The following is a 20,848-nucleotide window of genomic DNA, read 5'->3' on the forward strand; positions in this document are numbered from 1 at the left end:
GACAAAAGGTGATGGGTGCAATCTGCAAAGACTTACCGTTAAATTGCTGTAGCACTTACTCCCACATAAACGCACTGAAGGCTTTACTGTGGAGAGGCAGCACTTGTTATGTGCAGGTAAAGCTTATTCCAGAGTGCTAATGGATTTTATTTTAGGCCAGGGTCACTGGATCATCAGTGGTGAAGATAAGGGGGTCAGTGAGTCAATGGAGGGGTTTGAACTCAGGTGAAACACTCCAGCAGTAATACAGCCGGGTAGAACAGAGGGCGGTGCCTTTATTAACATATAATTAAACACAGGCTTTTTAAAAACCCCATGAGGAACTGTTGAATGGTAACTAAGGTCAGGGTTGCGAGGGTTACTTTAAAACTACCTGCAAACAGAACAGAATCAAGACGTGTTTTACTTGTTATGTAACAGAACAATGTAACAGACAAGAACAAGAAATCAAGATATTAAGGATAGAAATATGACATTCTGCTCATTTCAGGTTGTAATGAGTGTCTCCATGACATGTCTCCATGCTTTAATGTTCAGAAAGCTCTTTATGTTTCTCATACTGCCTGTGCTGCAGCTCCTCTTTTCACCCTCTGTCTGAAACCAGAGCCCAGTCTTGCTCTGATTGCTTAGCTGGCTGATCTCTGCTGTGATTGGTCAACCGCTTAAAGATGTCCCGCCCCTTAGCCTATAATGTGTCAGAGCCCTAGCCAATAGAAGCGCAGGTGTTACAAAGAGATGTCACTATGTTCCAGAAGTAAACAGAGGAGTCTAATGGAGGCGTTTCAGGGGGGAGAGAAACATTTTATTTCAGGTATCGATAAAAAGACATTTAAATATCCATAAATTGTAAAAATATAACAATAATATTTGTATTAAATAAAGTGTAAAATGCACATTAGTAAAAGTAGAAATACCACTTAAGTAATAGCACTTAAAAATATGTACTTTCTTACATTCCACCCCTTGAAATAACCCCCTCCATTGATACAGTATATGCAAATGGCCTCCGTGCTGTGACACAGTGCCTCAGCAGTCACACAGCGGCGTCAGAGAGTCGCAGCATATGGTGATGTTCCTGCAGCCGGCACAGCCACGGCCTCCCACCGCCTCCTAATGATAATCACCACAACACCGCAAAGATGTTCTGATCCATTAACTCCTCTCTGAACCCAGACCGGTTCCTCCTGCGCGCTGGTGAAGGAGAGGACTGCAGCTGGACTATTTTCTCTGTTCGATTTAGAGCAGAGCTGAAGAAGGTGTTCAGATGGTTATTTTAAGCAACAGTTAAAAAACTAATAATAATAAAAACACAATAATATAAATAATAATAAAACAAAACTTGTTATAATTATTATTAATTATTATTATTTATTATTATTATTATTATTAATAATAATAATTAATAATATTAATTATTATTATTAATTATTATTATTATTATTAATAATAATAATTAATAATAATAAAATCCTAATAATAAAACGAAACTTGTATTATTATTAATAATATTAATATTATTAATAATAATAATTATTAATAATATTAATATTATTAACAATAATTATTATTAATAATAATTATTGTTAATAATATTAATTATTATTATTTATTATTAATAATAATAAATAATAATTATTATAACACAATAATATAATAATACAAACATTTTTTTAATAATAATAACCCAATAATAATACAAAATGTATTATTATTATTAATAATAGTACTTATAATAATAGTAACACAACAATTATTATTATTAATAATATTAATATTATTAATAATAATTATTATTATTATTATTATTATTAATAATAATAATAATAATAATTATTATTATTATTAATAATTATTATTATATTATAATTATTGTTAATAATAATAATAATTAATATTATTAATTATTATTATTATTAATAATAATGAATAATAATAATATAATATAATAATACAAACATTTTTTTAATAATAATAACACAACAAATATATTATATTAATAATAATAAAACCACAAAAATGATATTATAATACATTAATAATAATAATAATACACTTTTTTATACAGTGATTCTTTTTATTGAACCTTTGAATCTTCCTTCCATGGTTTTGTTCCATTAGCTTATTTTCAACAGTGACATTTAACATATAGCAACAAATCTAAACTTCAGGAGCAAGCCTACTCATCCCCTTCGTATACAAAACCTTAGAAAATGATTGCGGTTTATTTAAAAAGTAAATCCCTGGTCTGTTTTAAAGAAACGGCTATAATGCTGGGTGGAAATGACTTATGGGTTAGGGTTAGGGCTATAGATAAATCTGGCAGAAATCATCTCCTCTCTGTTCTAGATATATGTGTTTCATGCATGGTCTGAATATATACTAACATAAATAAAGAAAGCTGACTACACCTCTGCACCACAGTTTTTTTAAAGAAAATGCAGCTCCTTGCAAACATTAATCAAATAGGGGTTATGTGTGTTTTTGTTGGGGACTATTTTCAGCCGTGGATTAATACATACTTGGAGCTCTAGTGAGGATTTTGTTGGCAGATTGTGAGCAGTCTCAAAATAAACTACTGCACCAATATTCAATGCAATGAAGGAAAACCTCACTAGGGAAACGAGGGTGTCCTTGATTCAGAGTCTGAAACGAACTTTTAGGTCACTTCTAACTCCTATCTTTCTCTAACCTTGGTAACTAGTCTGTATTTAGGGTTTTATTTATAACGCATTAGAAAGAAATAAGACCAAATATCATGAAGGTCTTCAGCTTTGTTACTGCAGTGTTGGAACACGCTGAGCATTTGTAAAGGTAGAAACAATCAAGTAATTAAATAGCATTAAGCTCCTACGATGGCCAAATTGGAAAGCCTTAATCGTGCAGTCTCCATGAAAAGGAGCTACAAGCATTTACCCAAGTTGTTATTTTTGCAAGGGTAATCTGCACTCTGGATGGTGTGTGTGTGTGTGGTACATTTGCCTTGGCATTTCTAAGCGCCGGAACATTTAATAGCAGATGTCTGTGTGTCCATGCATACATCTCATATGTTAATCAGGGAGCTGCATGAGTACGGAGAATCCTGTCATGAACATGGCAGAAGTGGCCGGTGTTCAACATGCATGTTCGCCCTTTGTGTCTGCATGCAAATGTGTTCTCTGTTTTATGTATTTATTTGTAAAAGAAATCATTAAAATGACATGTTACAGTTTTAAATCTGTGCCAAACACACATAGAAAAACAATAACATGTCATTTATGGCAATGAAGTAAACACTCATGGGAAGAAGGACACATGATTGCAGTTCTGGCCAATTTTAAATGAGAATAAGATGTTTGAAATATTGAATCTGCACCAAACTGTCCGAGGTTTCAGCCTTTAATTCAGTCTAACAGTGTCTCAATTATCTTCTGATACCTTCGGTGTGAATGTCCGTATCGAGAAGTTTAGTTGTGAAAGTATTGTGAAATCCTAAGAAGAAGGGTTTGATGGAAGAGTGTACAGCTGAATGAAAGTTCACCATTAAATGTCGTGGAACAAATCCCTATACTTCCAGGTTCAATTTATCTTAAATGTTGTGCGTTTTCTGACCTTTGGCAAACCTAAAACTCGCCAAAAATCACTAAGATCTTTAAATGTGTTGATGTTGCTAAAAGTATTGCAAACATCCATCACTGTTTGCTGATCAGTCACCATTGACCTTCAGTAATTTGTAGCTTTACACACCCTCTGAAAGGCTATGGTTTCTTCTGTTTTGACCTTAAAATACTTCATCCAAGCTAATTCTTTGAAATATATCGTGTTTTTCAGACAGCTCTTTCTTGTCTCGATTGACTGTCGCTGTTTCTTCTTCAGAGGGCTGAGTTTTTATTTCAACTATGCACTTTAAAGATGCACTTTATTGCTGAAAGATTATATATATCACTGTGGAAGTGTCTCAATACGTCCATAAAAACGTTTTTAAAAAAACACCAATTAGAAGAAAAGTGCGACTCGCCACCATAACAACCCTGATTGCTGCTTGGTGCATTTCTGGAAACTCCTGCAGCATAATTCAGCTTCTAAATGATGTTGTTTTTTGCAAAGAAGCTTCCACTGATGACTGCCTCATGAGGGAGAAAAGGAGGCATTTCAGTTGAAGCGTATTTTATATTTTGGCCTCAAGAAAGACGATTTTGGGCATAAAGAGCTGAAGATCTTTGACTCACATTTTTACTGGAGTCTGATTCCATTTTTGTGTTCAATATAATCTTAGTTCTTGTCCATGGACATAACCACACAGACAATAAGGGATATATAAAGATGCCAAACCATTAAGAGCTTAATGAACAAGTAACAATAATTTTAAATCAGTTCTAATAGATACTGGGAGCCATTGTAAAGGAGTTATGTGCTCTTCTTGTTTGCCTGGCAACAGAGCTCTGAATTAGCAGAGTTTTTTTTTAATTTTGGGAAGACCTGTACTTCAAATGAACACTTGAATGAGTTCTTCAGGGTCTTTTTGATTTGGAAACAGGCTCTCTTTGGCCATATTTGTTCGGTGGAAGAAAGCTGGTTTAGTTACCAATTTAAAACTGAAATCAGAATCTAAAATGACTCCCAGACTTGCCACCACCGTAATCCATTAATTCCCAATCCTGTTTATGTTAATCTAAGAAGTCCAACATCTGATTGAACCCCGGACTCTCTCTCTCTGTGCAGGTGTGGCAGTGTGGAGGCAGTATGGAGGTCCTGCCCTGTGCCAGAGTGGCTCACATCGAGCGTACCAAGAAGCCCTATAACAACGACATAGATTACTACGCCAAGCGCAACGCACTGCGAGCCGCCGAGGTGTGGATGGATGAATACAAATCGCACGTCTACATGGCCTGGAACATCCCCATGAACGTAAGTTATTTGAAACCCTTCCCTGACATAAACCCTGAGTTCCCTCCTTCTCTTCCCTTCCCTCCTTCATTGCTCATTCAGACATGCAGCCAGGCTCACCGGAGAAACGAGGAATTCAAAATTCACAATTCATCCCATTTGACCTTCACACTGGCAGCCGAGCCGAGGAGTCGCTCTCCAAACCAAGCGAATGAGATGAGCCTCATGTCTAATCAATCTATTTTCATACACATCACTTTGGTTAAATTGCTTTCAAGCGTCTTTGAGACATAATAAACTGCTGCTTTTACTAATAAAGAGTTTCATTTTCAATCCTAATTGCCTCCTCAGCCATGCAGAAGGAGATAATTATCAGTGAAGGCCTCTGAGCACTGCCCAAAACAAAACTCTTCTAGTCATATGAAACAGAAACAGAGTCGTGCAGGAATGAGTCCTCAAACCAGGGGACGAGTCAGCATTTTTCCACTTCCATTGCTGACATTCTTTAGCTCTTGGGTCCTTTGGTGAATTTGAAAATGGTGGTTGCTGTAGTTCCTTTATAGCCCAACATTAGCCGCCTTTATCTTAGCGGTGGTGACGTGAAGTCATGTGACCGTGCTATAGTTCCTTTTTAGACCAACATTAGCCACCTTTAGCTTAGCGGTGGTGACGTGAAGTCATGTGACCGTGCTGTAGTTCCTTTATAGCCCAACATTAGCCGCCTTTAGCTTAGCGGTGGGACGTGAAGTCATGTGACCGTGCTGTACTTCCTTTATAGCCCAACATTAGCCACCTTTAGCTTAGCGGTGGTGACGTGAAGTCATGTGACCATGCTGTAGTTCCTTTATAGCCCAACATTAGCCGCATTTAGCTTAGCGGTGGTGATGTGAAGTCATGTGACCGTGCTGTAGTTCCTTTATAGCCCAACATTAGCCGCCTTTAGCTTAGGGGGGGGACTTGAAGTCATGTGACCGTGCTGTAGTTCCTTTATAGCCCAACATTAGCCGCCTTTAGCTTAGGGGGGGGACTTGAAGTCATGTGACCGTGCTGTAGTTCCTTTATAGCCCAACATTAGCCACCTTTAGCTTAGCGGTGGTGACGTGAAGTCATGTGACCGTGCTGTAGTTCCTTTATAGCCTAACGTTAGCTTTTTACTTCTGACAATTGCGTTGGTGCATTGCTGTTAATATGTAAAGATTTACGGGCTGAGAAAAAAACGTGTATGTATCATTGAGGTGTTTACCTTATTTTCTGTATTTGGGATCAATAACGTATATCTTATCTTATTTTATCCCATATTTAGAAGTCCAATGGAAAAACCCCATTAGCTTTCTGTTAATGGAACCATCACGATGCTAACTTCCGGGCTTAGCCGACCTTTAAGAGGCTGCTGCTGCCGGCCTGTCGTCTGAAAATGTGGCGCAAACATCATTACATGAGTACTCACAGTGCCAGTATAAAGCACCAGCGGGAGGAGTGTTTTGTGAGTGCAGTACGGACGATATGTTGAGGAGGGGGTGTGGAAAGGGGGGGCACAACTTTGACAAACTAGCCAATCAGACTGCTGCCTTTCTCCAGTGTAATTACAAGCACAGTGGCATGGCACGTTATTGCCCCGGCTGTCCTGTGGCGCAGAGTTATTTTGTGTACAGTACAAAGACCTAACGCTATGATTATTCCATCTACCCCCCCTCCCTCTCAGCCTTCCCCCTACACCCCCCCCCCCCCTCCCCACCAGCCCATACACACAGTCACAGATTCTTGTTATTGTCTGAGGTTCCCGCTGAGAGCACAATTACTTCAGTGGGGGAAGGCTTTATGATTCACCACAGTAGGCAGCCCCATTTCCAAATACCAAACAACATGTCGGTGATATTGAATGCATTTATTAGTGTCCCTTTATGGAGCAAGAAGTAGAAAAGAAATTAGACATCTTCAACTAAAATTCATTATCAACAGATGTTGAAAGCAAGTTCAGCTGCTGGCTGTAGAGACTCCTGCAGAGGGGAAACTGATGAGCGTGTGTGTGTGTGGGGGGGGGGGAGGCTTTTGTCATATTCAATTCACTCTTTTAAGTATAGTCATAAAACATAATCTAGATATGTGAAATGGGACTCCCTCATAATCCATCTGAAGCTTAGCAATAGGCTCCCAGACACAAAAAACAAAGTATTAAAATATAAATGACAAACACATCTATAATTGGAGAGAGTTCATGTATTAAAAAGAAACCTTTACAAGCTATTTGCTCACAAAATAGCCTGTCAATAATCAGTCTAAGCATGGGTTTAAAAATTGGTAAGATATATGACACAGTAAAGTATGATGTAATGATGCTAATCAGTTAGTTTGAGCATGTTACTAAGTCAAGTCGGACATATTTTATAAGAACTGCTGCTTTAAGATCTTCTTAAAACAGACACAGATGAAGATTAGAGTGTTGTTAGTCTCACTTCATACCTGTTGACCTCTGCACACCACACTAAAGCTCTTACAGGTACATGTGTACTCTTTATTAGGTGCCTTTTCATAGTTGTATATGAAACTGTGGAAAATGTGTGTTTATTGACATGTTAAGACAGACTTTATTAACCCTTAAGGGAACATTAATTAAATTACAAAACACACACACACACACACACACACACACACACACACACACACACGCTCAAACATGATCTTTAGTAGAGAGTGAAAGGGCTGCCATGGTTCAGTACATGTAGGTGAACCTCTGCAGACACACTCTGAACTTGATCCGATCGCAAATTGAACGATAACCCTTAACAATGTAAAAGTGTGTGTGTGTGTGTGTGTGTGTGTGTGTGTGTGTGTGCGTGCGCGTGTGCGTGTGCGCGCATCAGGCCTCTGCAGCTATTAGGTATACCCCTAATCAATCTGGGAAGCCACCTCCATGAGGCAGCAGCGCCGTGAGGGCTCATAATTAAGCAGCTGATTAGGATTTGCTCAGCGCAGATCATGTCTAATGAAAGAACAATAAAGGTCCCACATGACAGGCACATCCATCCATCTCCCGCTAAACGATGCTGCGTCCTCCCCTCAGCACCTCCGCCTCCCTTTTCCCTCCCCACGAGCGTGCACTCTCTCTTAACTAAAGTGCCCGGCAGGTATGAGAGCTTTGTTCCGTCTCTGTGTTGTTGACAGAACCCCGGGGTTGATTTCGGGGATGTCTCGGAGCGCCTGGCCCTGAGGAAGAGGCTTCAGTGTCGGAGTTTCCGCTGGTACCTCGAACACGTCTACCCGGAGATGCGGATCTACAACAACACCATCACATACGGAGAGGTGAGGCGCTTAGTGGGAGTACTCTGCATGTGTAGTTCTATCACAGAGCTGTGGATTAACGAGGATGTGATTCAAAGAGGAATACATTATGTATCTTCTCTTGTGAGCAATACCAGGATGTATTGGGTCCTTCTGAGGAAGAAATCCCAGAAACACAGATGTTTGCACCTATTTGATATCTGTAGGTTGCATCATTGGAAAGTAAGTTTAATCAATACTGCACTTAAGTACAAGTTGTACGCTGTGATACTCTACTTCTACTCTTTACTTTTGAAGACTATACTTCATTTATTTGACAATACTCAGCAGTATTAGGTCCTACTTCCTTTGCAGGTTTATATCATGAATACAAAATATGAGTCAACTATTCGATGATGAGATGCTGTTATGAACTCAGATATATGGTAGTATGTAAAAGTCTGTTTCACAGCTCCAAGTGTTTTGTTGGTATCTTTGAAATGACGAGGTTAGCTACGTTAGCCTACAGCAGCGCTCCAATAGTATCTGATGGAGTCATTTGATCACATTGTTAAAATAAGCCGATTAAACTTACATTTTAGGTCAGCTTCCAACAACAGAGACACCAAGCGCTCCGGTCCCAGCTGTGTGCGTCACTTTTTAGAGTCCCCTGTTTTCAGTTATTGCAGCGTTTTTCTACTTGCAGCTTTTCGCTTATGCAGCTTTTAGTAAATGCTGTGCATTTGTTGTCAGGTTGATAAAGATGTCTCTTCATTTGCATGTGTTTTTATCACATCTGTGTTTTTATATTTGCGCCCTTTTTGAAACTGCAGCTCGTTTCTCTTAGTGGAAATGCTATTATGACACATTTGCACAGGCCAGCTTGCCAAGGTATTTCTACTTTTGCATACGTGGATTGATTGAGTACTTCTTCCACCTCTGGTTCGCATTACACTGTGGCCAAACACAAACTCAGATGTGCAGATAAACATCTCATAATTTCCACCTTAATGATAATAAACACGATCCACACTGAGGTATTTGTTGCTAAAGCGATGCAGCATCACGACTCAGGATTACATGCAATTTCCTCAGAATGAGTTTTAATTAAACACTTATTAGTTTTCCATTTCAACCTGATTGTCGTGAGCTCTGCTGCGCACTCAGCACAGTGGTGGGGGGGGGGGGGGGACAGGATTATGACAGGTTGAAGAAATGAACACACTCCAGGGTGTTTGTCGAAATTCACTGTTTTTCCGTCAATTTGAACAATGGAAAACAGTGGCTGGCTCTGCAACTGCCAGTCAGAATCCATCAAATTAACCTCTATATTCATCTGTGTGAATGTTACCCCCTCCCTAGTTTCCCCTGCTGCCTGTCTTGGCACCCAGCAAATGAATTTCTCAGAGGCAGCTTCTTAAGTGGCACTATTTCAGATCTGTCGGCCGGCCTCGTGTTTTGCCACGCGGCCGCCGCAGCAGCAGAAGTGAGTCCCATCTGTCTCCGAGCTTCAGTGCCGCGCTGACCGGAGCAGCCGAGTGGAAACCTCTCCGACATCGGCACCTGATAGATATGTCACAACCTGGAGATGAAGACGTACGAATTCAAATCACACAGAACCGAAGCTCATGCTCGGAGCAGGAGGGGGACGGGTCACTGCATGATCGTCCTGTCATGGCCGGGTCATCACTTATAGATGCACTGATGTAGGACTGTGAACAAGACAGGAGGCGGTGTGACATGCAGAGAAAGACTCTTTTCCAATCACATGCACCCTCTGAAGCTTGAGTCATCCTCCCTCTTCAGCAAGTGGCTTAGAAGAGTCAGGGCGCCTTAGTAGAGGGCTCCACCTGTGCTTATAGAACTAGGATTACAATAAGTAACCTAGGTGGTGCAGTAATGAGTTCCAAAACCCAGGACTGAGTCAGCATTTCACCTCTTCCTGTTCAGGGGTCTGGGAGCCAATGGTTTTGTGAATGTGCGTTTGGTTGTTAGCCTGAAATAAGTTGTGTGGATAACACAAGTTAAAGAATCAGAAGGCATTTATTTGTCCCTCAGAGGGGAGATTTGCCTTTGTCACAGCAAGAAAAGAGCCACAGACAGCTTAATGTTACCCAGGAGCATTCTGTATACATATTAAATATACAACATTTAAAACTAAAAGAAAAAACTGCACAATTTACAAATTACACATCCTGTAACAGTTCTGAGATATAGCAGCCGGGCGCATATTGCAGTTATTAACGGCATGTGTTTATAGATATTGCACAACAAGGAGTGTTACAGTCTCTGTTGTTATACGTGTGGGGGGGGGGTCATAAAGACATTTGCAAGTATCTTTATACTACATTAAATATACGTCAGTTCATGCGACGGTTACTTCCAGGTCTCGCCTACGAAAATATGTCATCACTGCACCACTCAGAAGAGGATGGAGTCTGGGTTTGTAGAACTAGTGTTGAAATACGTAACCATCACCAACACTGTGTTAATATGCTGCATGTACTGTATTTCCTAACTATTGCAGAATATTTGAGGGGAGAAAAGGCAACATGGATATCCAAATGCTATTATTGTTCACAACATGAGTGTAAAAACAACGGGATCTCTTTGTGTTTTCACTCACAGCAACTCACATGAGGCATTTTCTGAATGAGCAGATGGGAGAACGGTTCCAATCTGTACCTAATGTCTGCCAAAACAACCAAACATACTCCCCCAACATATCCAACTTTGGAAATCAACACTTAATCATGACACCAATGCAGCTGCAAGATTCTTTCCATCCTCTTTCCATCCATGTTTTTAAGAAACGTTCTTATTAATCCTGAGGTTTCTTCGTGACTTTTTCCTTGTGTGACCCCCCCCCCCCCCAAACACAGCCCTCTCCTTTAAGCATTCCCTCATAAATCCCCGTGTTGTGTTCCAGGTGAGGAACAGCAAAGCGAGCGGCTACTGTCTGGATCAGGGATCTGAAGACGACGACAAAGCCATCCTCTACCCCTGCCACGGCATGTCCTCCCAGGTCAGTGTGTGTGTGTGTGTGTGTGTGTGTGTGTGTGTGTGTGTGTGTGTGTGTGTGTGTGTGTGAAAAACTGTTAACAGTCCTTCTCAGATTTGCTTGGATTGTTATTCATTGTAACACTCGGCGATGTGGTGTGATTAGTCTCATCCTCAAGAAGTGAAAAACCTTTGTGTTTAATAAGCGTTGGTAGCCTCAGAGAGAAATATGCTTTCCTGATTGCTTCTCGTTTAGCAGGTCTCTTCCACACACACACACTGACGCTTTTAAATCAACAGCTTACCAAACCCAAGACACACTGAGGGCAGATTTTAAACACGATTCCCCAAATCAACAGCGAGGTAGATGCAGTCAAATGTAAATATAGTGAATTATTAATCTACATTTGGGAGATGCTAGGTGGGAAAGGCTCACGTTCTACTTTACATCCTGGTAAAATAGTTATAAACTCCAAACGATGCATGCTTCATGGCTTCATAGATTAACGTTAAGGACACATCATGCTCATTTTCCGCTTCATATTTGAATTGAATGCTATTTAGTCTCCATGCTTTAAAGTTCAAAAAGCTGCTCTGATTGATTAGCTCTGTTGTGATTGGTCAGCCGCTTCGAGATGTCCCGCCCCTTTTATCCTATCAATGTTCTAGTAGTGATGTCACCATGTTATAGGAGTATACAAAGGAGTCCAATGGAAGGAACACAGGGAGTTTAGCCTTTGCAGACCATCTACATGCACACAAACCATACAACACACTAAAAGAAAGGGATGCCTTGCAATACCAACTTCCTATATATGCCAATTATTTTAATTACCATTAACTAAGAGGCCCCACTCCCATCTCTTGTTGTTTTAAAGCAGAATGCTCTCGCTGCAGCCCTTCAATTAAACAGCTTTATATTCAGTAAATACCATCTATTTATAGTCATCCACGTGCAGCAGTCACATTGAAGGATATAACCTCGCTCTTTATTCAGAGGGGAACATTAAGGCAGCCTCGTGCCTCCTGTCTTGTTTAATTAGCTCTGCAGAGCCAATAAAGGTTCAAACCACAGACTCACCAGAGCTGCACATCTAATGAAGTGAGAGTGGAAATGCACATGGATGATATCAAGCACAACATGGCTCGGTTACAGCAGGGCTCTACCCTCGATCTGCATATACATTTTAATGGGGAAAAATAAGGAAACATGTAAGCAGTCCTTCTGTTGTTGCAGGGATTAAAGGAGGTGTTGCAAAAATGCGTTACAATACAGTTGGTAATGAAATGACTTGACTTAGACACTTCTGAATACCGATCCATCAGAGCTTAATTTGGAGCAACCACATATCAGTAAACGCTAACTTAATATATCGGTATAACTTGTAAAAAGTAATTAAACGGACCCTGTCTTTGTGCCTATTTTATCTATCCTCCTCCTCGCGATGCGACAGTGTGGGCGAGTTTATTTTCCACATCGATGCTTCTCCAAAAACAGTTTGTCAGGATTGCAACCCACTTCAATTCTTGCACCTCATTAGCTCCCTTTTACTCCTGCAATCCAACTTGCTTTAGTTTTCCAGTTCTGTGAGCAATTTTGGAGCATAAAAATGCAATTCAAGGACAGACAGCTTCCTAATCATTTAGAAACCAATCGACAGAATCATCATCTTCCAAGACATCTGGTGTAGAACAAACTGGGTCTTAACTTCTGCACCTCTTTTTCTTGATTTCACACAGCTTACAGGAAGACCAACGTTTGGAGAACCAGTGGAACTAGTCCAACATGTTTTCGCAACTTTCAAACGCACTGGTCTTCCTGTAAAGCATTGCAGGAAGACTGCCTGTGCCTCTTTTCACCCTCTGTCTGAAACCAGAGCCCAGTCTGCTCTGATTGGTGAGCTGGCCTGCTCTGTTAGGGAGAGAAACTCCCATCTAGGAGGTTAGAGAGGGATGTTAGCCTTTGGAGACCATTTACATGCACACAAACCTATAGAACACACCTAATAGGGCCTCTTGGTGCAAACACTGCTGTCTCATCATACAGCAGGAAGTTGTTGCCAAACTACGAGACCAGTGATGAGTATTTAATAACCCCTGAACCATCTGATCGATATTCTGCTATATTCAACATTTTTGACCAATGCTTTTCAGAACCAGTGGAACCAGTCCAACAAGTTCTCACTCCCAACTCGTCCTATAATGACGCTGGCTCAGGATCCCTTGGCACTGGGAAGTCCTTTAGCGTTGGTTTTATTTATTAAAATCGATGTTTAGTGAGCTCACTCCAAGTCTATGGGACTACCCTGCAAGTTGAAAATCAATGCTAAAGATCTTCCCAGTGCGTCTGAAAGTTACGCCTTTCATAGTCACAGACATTCTATTTTGAAGAACAGAAAAGGTATTGTTCTCACTGGTTTATTTTAAAGTAAATGAATCATATGAAAGACTCTTGGGGTTTTAGTGTTACAATTAACCAAATCTTTACACTGTTTTATGATTAGCTTAATTGCATTTAAATGTAAACACTGGTCAAAGGATACTGTGTGTACGCTGCATTGGACAAACGTATTAGAGTCAAAGTGAAATTGAGCGAGGAACCACCAACAGCTCTATCTGGTCCTCCCAGATGAACCTGCATGAGGTTTTATGAATATTCAGGCGCATGCTGCTGTGAAAAAAAAAGGACGTGTGCTCAGCCTAACCTTTACTGGAACAGACACCAGAACAAATGGCACGCTGGGAGCCTGTGAGGTGGGACAAGAGCTATTCCTGAACATGCAAATGTACAGTAATCATGCATAATATTCCTAATGTTTCCCAGTACTCCTCACCAGTTCTCCTGCTGGTGAGTGACATGTTGGATATCTGTACTGAGTGCTATAAGAAGGCCAGCCTTAGTCTCTTTCAGTGGGGTCCAGTAATGTGACTCCTTTTAATCCCGATCCCCGGGGAAACAAACAAATGGAGATTTATTTCGGGTCTTTGTGTCATTAGATTACAGCGACATTACAGCGAGGCCAAATTCAATTTAGGGGGGGGACATTTCTTTTTACCATTCCTCCATTTACTTGTGAAAAAAATATATATAATTGACCGGAATAATTCCTCTTTGTGCTTCTGAAGAATGAGCCTCTCTTTCTCTCGGCCCGCCGTCCCAGTGGAAATCTAAATCATGGATAATGCTTCACCTTTGTCCGATAATGTAATGCAGTGAGAACATTGTGGAGGGAATACAAAGCACACACACACACACACACACACACACGGAAGCAGTCTCTAACTGTAAGCAATGCTCCCTTTTTTATAGATTTCCCATTAATGAGATTGAGTGGAGCTCTCGACTTTATCTGACAATTAATATTCAAGGTACCTTCTTTTATAAATTACTATTAATATCAGTGTATTGCTGAGGGGCACAGACTGTGTGTGGATGCTTACCGGCGAAGATGCTGTTAGCAGAATATCGATCAGATGGTTCAGGGATTATTAAATACTGAAACGGCGTCCCTCAAGAGGCCCTATTAGGCTTTTGGGGTTTTCCCTTTCCTGCAGTGTGTTCTATAGGTTTGTGTGCATTTAAATGGTCTGCAAAGGTTAAAATCCCTTTGTTACCTCCACAGGGAGTTACTCTCCCAACAGAGCCGGCCAGCTAACCAATCAGAGCAGCTCTGGTTTCAGACAGAGGCCGAAAAGAGGTGATGCAACACAGGCAGTATGAGAAAAATAAAGAGCTTTTTGAACATTAAAGCATGGAGACATGTCCCAGTAGAGACACTACATACTAATATATGACCCTAAAAATAAGTATAATATGGCCCCTTTAACCACACCCCATTATCTCTTCTGTAAAAAATCTTAAGCAAAACCATCAATGAAAATCTGATCTTTCGACTGAAATTCATACTTTCTTTTTCCCATAAGGAATCCCAGCTATGTGCAAACAGGCATGCATGGTCCTAAAGCACTGCTAATTCTGAGGGGCCTTTTAAGAGGTTTGTGCTACAGTAGATCCAGCACTGAGGCCCAATCTCTCCTTAAGATGTTCTAATCTGATTCACAAACGTCCTCATAACTTCCCGGTGGAGCAAGGTACAGCGAAAGTAAGAAATGTGGAGATTACAACCCAACACAGCGCACTAACACTCCATCGTGTGTTGACGTTGTCACAGCGTCGCACCGTTAACGAGCTAATTAAGAAACGTGTGATAAGCTTGAGCTTCAGAAGGGTCTGCAGATATGTTTTCACGATGGCAGGAAAGCGGTGGAGCGCCTCACGCTGCAGGTTAATTGGCTCTGCAGAATCATTTCCTTGCGTTAATTATTTGTTATGGTCCTATTTGAAACGTATTAGCACATAAAAGGCTGCCAGACTGAGCTGTAAACAGGTATTAGCGGGGATTAAATTGGGGGTTTTCTTTCGCCCAGTCATAGTTTACAGCATGGATGAACCTGCTTAGAGCGATATAACCTGAACAGACCCAGAGCAGCAAGGCAGGGAAAAATACTGCAAACACACAGCATTGTGTGTCTCATTATAAGCTGTGTGAGAGTGTGTATGTAACAGAGCTTAGTCTAAAGACTTAGCCTTATTAGTATTCTTGTAAACAACCTAACTAGCTCTAGTGATCTTTGAGTGACAAACACAAAATTGCTTCAATGGTTTCCTATTAGTTACAAGTGGCTCCTACAAAAAAAAACCCTGCATTCTCTTTCTCTCTGGAGGAGCAACACACTGCATTTCTTTTCTACGCAAAGTCCTCCTTTCAGACAAAGTTAAATCGTAGTAGACAAATGTTCACGTGCTAACATCGATTGACAAATGTACTTGAATAGGCTCTATTGTGCTTTTATTGGTTTTTGGGCCGGACTGGGCTCTGGTTTCAGACAGAGGGTGAAAAGAGGTTCTGCAGTATGAGTCACGATCTGCTTCCACCCTAAAGTGTAATGGGTCTTTGATTTCATTGGTGTTTCATTCTGGAAATCATACATCAGAATGTCATGTTATTTTTGGAGTGACTTTCTGTGATGGCCTTTTATCAACACCAATATCGAATATATTTTCTAAATGTCGACTTTTCAAAAATGTCACATCATCTTTTCAGAATTATCGGTTTTTCCTAAAACTATATATTTTTTAAATAATCACACATTTTTACAAGTGAGTATTTAGAAAGAAATTCAGACATTTGGAAAAAAAATGCTGATTTTTAAGGAAAAAAAAGATAATTTTGAAGAAATAATCGAAAATTCCGTTTGAAAAGAAAATCAAAGGAAGAAAATTTGGGAGACTAAGTGTGAATGTTTTAAAGATGATTAGGTCCACATGAAGAAGTATTTAGAATAATGAGAAAATAGTGGGGCATATTTAAAAGTAGAATTTCATTAATTCATAAATTTGGAAATAAATCTGATTTTTTAGGAAAAAGTAATAATTTTGAATTTTAAAAAAGGTTGAAAATTAGAAGAAAAAAATCAGAAGCTTCAAAAGAAAATCAAGGGGAAAAAAGTGCTTTTTTTTTTTTGGTTCCCTCCTTGACGTCTCTGCTCACATCTCCTGTGGGCGGGACTAGGAGACGTGGCGAGGAGTCGAGGAGGGGAACACTGAGACTGAGAGAGGGCTCCTGTCTCATATCTGTGTTTCCACTCCTGTCTGATTATCTGATTGTGTTCACCTGGTGCCTCTGTGTTTCCCCGCCCCTCCCCAGCTGTGTCTTGTCTTCTTGATTGGTCTTGTGTGTATTTAAGTTCTGGTTTTCTGTTTTTGTGGGTCCTTTGCGCTGACAAGGGGAGAGGGTTTGGGTCTGTTGATGTTTGCAACCTTAAGGCTTTGTCCATGCTGCACTCCCTGCCCTACTCAACCTCAACATGTTGACCGTTAAAGCGTGTAAACATGTCACAGTAGTTGAAGTAGAAGCGCAAAAGGAAAATATGAACGTTTATGATGAGAATATTAGGGCCCCTTTAACTTTTGATGTCTTATTTAAAACTAAATTCTCATCTCATCTGATTATTCTAATTTTAAAAGAAAAACATGTCAAGTAAGACATACAGGATATGATCACTAAAATAGGTTTTCATGCTTTTGTTTACGGGTTTTTAGAGAGGATGTTATTCACAGTGACCTCCCTTTGAAATGAGTGCTCATATTAGATCATGTTTCTTTATCAGACTCTTTGAAAACGTGTTCTGTGGGGGAGTTTTAACTGAATATGATGTGTAGAATAAGGATATAGCCTGTGATGCATTAATAAACCATTGGAGGACATTTTAAACTGTAAGTAAGCTTTTCTGCAGTCTTGTTTCAGAGGCCTTCGACATTAATTCTATCAGGTTTGTGAATAAAACAAAGCTGTCGTTGTGAAGACCTCTCTATCTTTGGCATCTCATTTTTCCGAGAGGATCACGCCCATACATAATAAATGCTATCTCTACTGTATCCTTACGTAATGGATCCGTATCATCGCAGGGCCTTTCATGTGCAGGATTAAACATTCAGGGATCAAGTTTTAGGTTTGGGGAGATGTTGTGGCACTAATAAGCTGCGCGCTGTGGTTTCCGCACAGCGCTGTACACTGAAATATTCATCAAAACCACATGTTGTAAGGAAACAGCCTCGCATTTCTGAAACTAGAAAGTGTTTCAGACTAAAAATAAAAAAGTGTTTCAGCCTAATTGAGTCAAGACTGAAATCTGACATCTTTATTACCATATAAAAAACTTCCCCTGGATAATGAAGAACTTTTTAAGTGTGTATGTTGCAAAGAAAGGTGGAATATGCACAGAGTGGTGCATTGGAAGTTAGCATTGGTAGTGCTCCCTCGACAAAAAGCCAATGGGAGCACATTGCAAAGGATCAATGACACATCTATGATACTGACACTGCAACCGCTGAGACCCTTAGAAGCTTCACACATTCAGGAGTGGGGTATTTACGGGTGTATTGTGCGGGTGTCCGGTCCCTTGCTCGAGTGCATCGCGGCAGGGCCCACAAGTAGCAGTCCACCTCCATATTTTAGGTCTGTTTGGGGACCTGGATCAGCGACCGTATGGCTCCAAGTCCCTACTGACTGAGCCTCTGCCACTGTGTTCTTTGAGACAAACTGCTAAAATGGCCAAGAAAGCTGAAACATTTTAATGTTAAATACTAGATTGTTCGTATAACATTAGGCAAGGATAGAGAGCAGCCTTTACATTATTAATGTATTGTTTAAATGACATGCAAATGAGTTGAAATGCTCCTTAAAAAGAGGTCAAATGAAAAGAAAAACTGCTTTCTGTCGCGCGTGCCCTTCAAACTGTTCTGCTTATACTAATACTGTAACTGCACAGTTATATGTAATGCTGCTACTGATCTGTTCCACCTTGTATGTCTTTATCTGCTTTGTGCCCTTTGCTGTAAAAATGTAAATGTCCCCGCTGTGGGACGCATAAAGGATTTCTACTTGCTGTTGTGGAGAACATAAAAAAGCGGCACAGCTGAAACAGCTTGTTGTTTTTCTAAACTGTTATTGCCTCTACAGTGCGTGACTCCAGCGGTGTAACACTTTCCTCTGTGTTGCAGCTCGCCCGCTACGCCACAGAGGGGCTTCTCCAGCTAGGACCCCTGGGGTCGACCACCTTCCTGCCTGACACAAAATGCCTTGTCGATGATGGCAGAGGACGCACTCCCAGACTGAAAAAGTGCGACACTGTTTCAAGGACTTCACAGAGGCTTTGGGACTTCACACAGGTACAGAGTAAACACAGGAAATACTCAAGAGGCGACAAATCAAGTGAAGGGAAAAGTCAGGTTCCAAGTCACACAGGCTTCACCCTCTGCCGGACTCTATGGGTTATACTCCTCTCCAATCACAAGCACACATTCACACAAACCGGCCAATCAGGAAGAGCCTAGCCTGTGCATACCATACAGTATCACTATATAAGATGGCTATACCACTGTCTGTCATCCTATTATTCCTCAGCGATGGAGAAATTGCATATTGTCTTTTTCTTTGTGTGTTGGTGGTACATTCATCTGGGCTTTACCCACTGTACCCAGTAGTGCCCAGTAGAGCGTAGATCCTGCTTGAGTTAGAACGAAGGTTACGGGTCATAACCCTAAATCTATAAGCAGATATGGAGCCCTCTACCAAGTGGCCCTGTCTCTCCTATGCCAATAACTGCAGATTATCGATGGTCCTCAACTATTTTTGTTCGCTGTCCTGATTTGCCAGCTAGCTTAATGCACAGTTTGGCTGCAAATGTGTGCGTTTGATTGGAGAAGAGACCAGCAAAGTGCTCCCCTTATAGAACTAGGGTTACAAAGGTAACTCTTGTTACTTAATAGGCAATAACTGATACCATTTCAACAGGCATTGAAAGAAGGGGAAGTTTGTATCTAAGGTTTTTGTTAAATTGTGATCATATGTTCATGTGTTTTGTTGCAGAATGGCCCAATCATCAGCAGGGACACCGGTCGATGCTTGGAGGTAGAAATGTCTAAAGACGCCAACTTCGGCCTCCGCCTGGTGGTCCAGAGATGCTCGGGGCAGAAGTGGATGATCCGAAACTGGATTAAGCATCCGAGACATTGAAGCCATAGAAGAAAAAACAACAACCTCGGAGACAGTTTGGCCGGTGTTTGAAGTCACAGTTGGATCTCAAACTGTGGACAGTTCAGAGAGGAACAGGGGCCGGTGGTGCTAGTGTGAGAAATTTCACACTGCAGACTTCAGCACACTGAGCCTCCCTCAGGCCTCAGAGCTCTTCAACACTCAAAGAAGAATCTGAATCATCCATGTGTTCACGGACACCTGCGCTGTTTGAAACGGCCCAAATTTCTGACATTCAGCCTCATGTATAGAACAGAGTACCAGGACCACTGAGGTCAGCCCATCAAGGGGGTTGGACGTCCTGGTAACTCTTTTGTTTCTACTGTAAGACTATCTGAATTTTGAGATAAGAAAGTGTGTGTGTGTGAGCGTGTTTAATTTAGAGAGTGAATCTGAGCAAATGGAAAGACATGATTGCCACATCACAGTATGATTTTGGGCTCTGATGTGGAGGATTCTTTGGACATATTGTGCTGGCAGACATGTAATAGGCTTCATAGGGGCTGCCCATCATCCAACAGGAAGTATTTCTCACACACACATACACACACACACACCACTGCAGTTCTTTGTTTCTTTGGACTGTATTGCTCACTGAGGACAGGAGCAATCATGTGCCTTTTTCTCCTAATTTCTCTGCTTACTCTGACCAGGGAATGTCAGTCCCAAAAAGCATGTACAAAGTTGTTTGAAAATTCTTAATATATAAAACCATGTATAAAACAATGTAATGATAGTAATATATTGTAAAAACTGAAGAATTGATATCCGTCCGCTGATAACGATTAGGATAATAAAATCATTTTTATGATGAGTCACCGCTCCTCCTTTTTTCTTTGTCAGAGCACTTGTTTTACTAGCGAGGACAAAGCCATAACAACGTGTGGGTCAAGAATTATCTCCAGGAGTTATTGAATGCGAGGGGAAGGGGTGAAAAAAGGCTGAAGGCTGTCATCTGGCAGGTTGGTCTGGAAGACAAAGTGAAGTCGAGGGATTTATGAGTCAATGACACAAACATTATGCACCAGATAAAATAGGAGGAGATGTGGTGAGACAGGGGGAAGGAAAGGAGGGATGCAGGGAATGAGAGACGTAGTGATGTAATTATGAAGGGTTGGAGGAATGTAGGG

General features: G+C 40.7%; 1 protein-coding gene across 2 annotated transcripts in view; it reads left to right on the forward strand.

Annotated features, from left to right (window-relative positions):
• galnt9 (polypeptide N-acetylgalactosaminyltransferase 9) overlaps nt 1–20,480 on the forward strand; it is a 126,683-nt gene extending 106,203 nt beyond the window's left edge. For both annotated transcript variants that reach the window (XM_063896503.1, XM_063896502.1), the window contains exons 7-11: nt 4,699–4,884; nt 8,026–8,163; nt 11,051–11,146; nt 18,686–18,853; nt 19,554–20,480. In XM_063896503.1, coding sequence (XP_063752573.1) covers nt 4,699–4,884; nt 8,026–8,163; nt 11,051–11,146; nt 18,686–18,853; nt 19,554–19,700 — 735 coding nt within the window. In that variant the 3' untranslated portion in view covers nt 19,701–20,480. The remainder of the gene's footprint in view (nt 1–4,698; nt 4,885–8,025; nt 8,164–11,050; nt 11,147–18,685; nt 18,854–19,553) is intronic.
• Nucleotides 20,481–20,848: the final 368 nt, after the last annotated feature.

The sequence above is a fragment of the Eleginops maclovinus genome, chromosome 12, assembly GCF_036324505.1.
Source record: "Eleginops maclovinus isolate JMC-PN-2008 ecotype Puerto Natales chromosome 12, JC_Emac_rtc_rv5, whole genome shotgun sequence".
Lineage (NCBI taxonomy): Eukaryota > Metazoa > Chordata > Actinopteri > Perciformes > Eleginopidae > Eleginops > Eleginops maclovinus.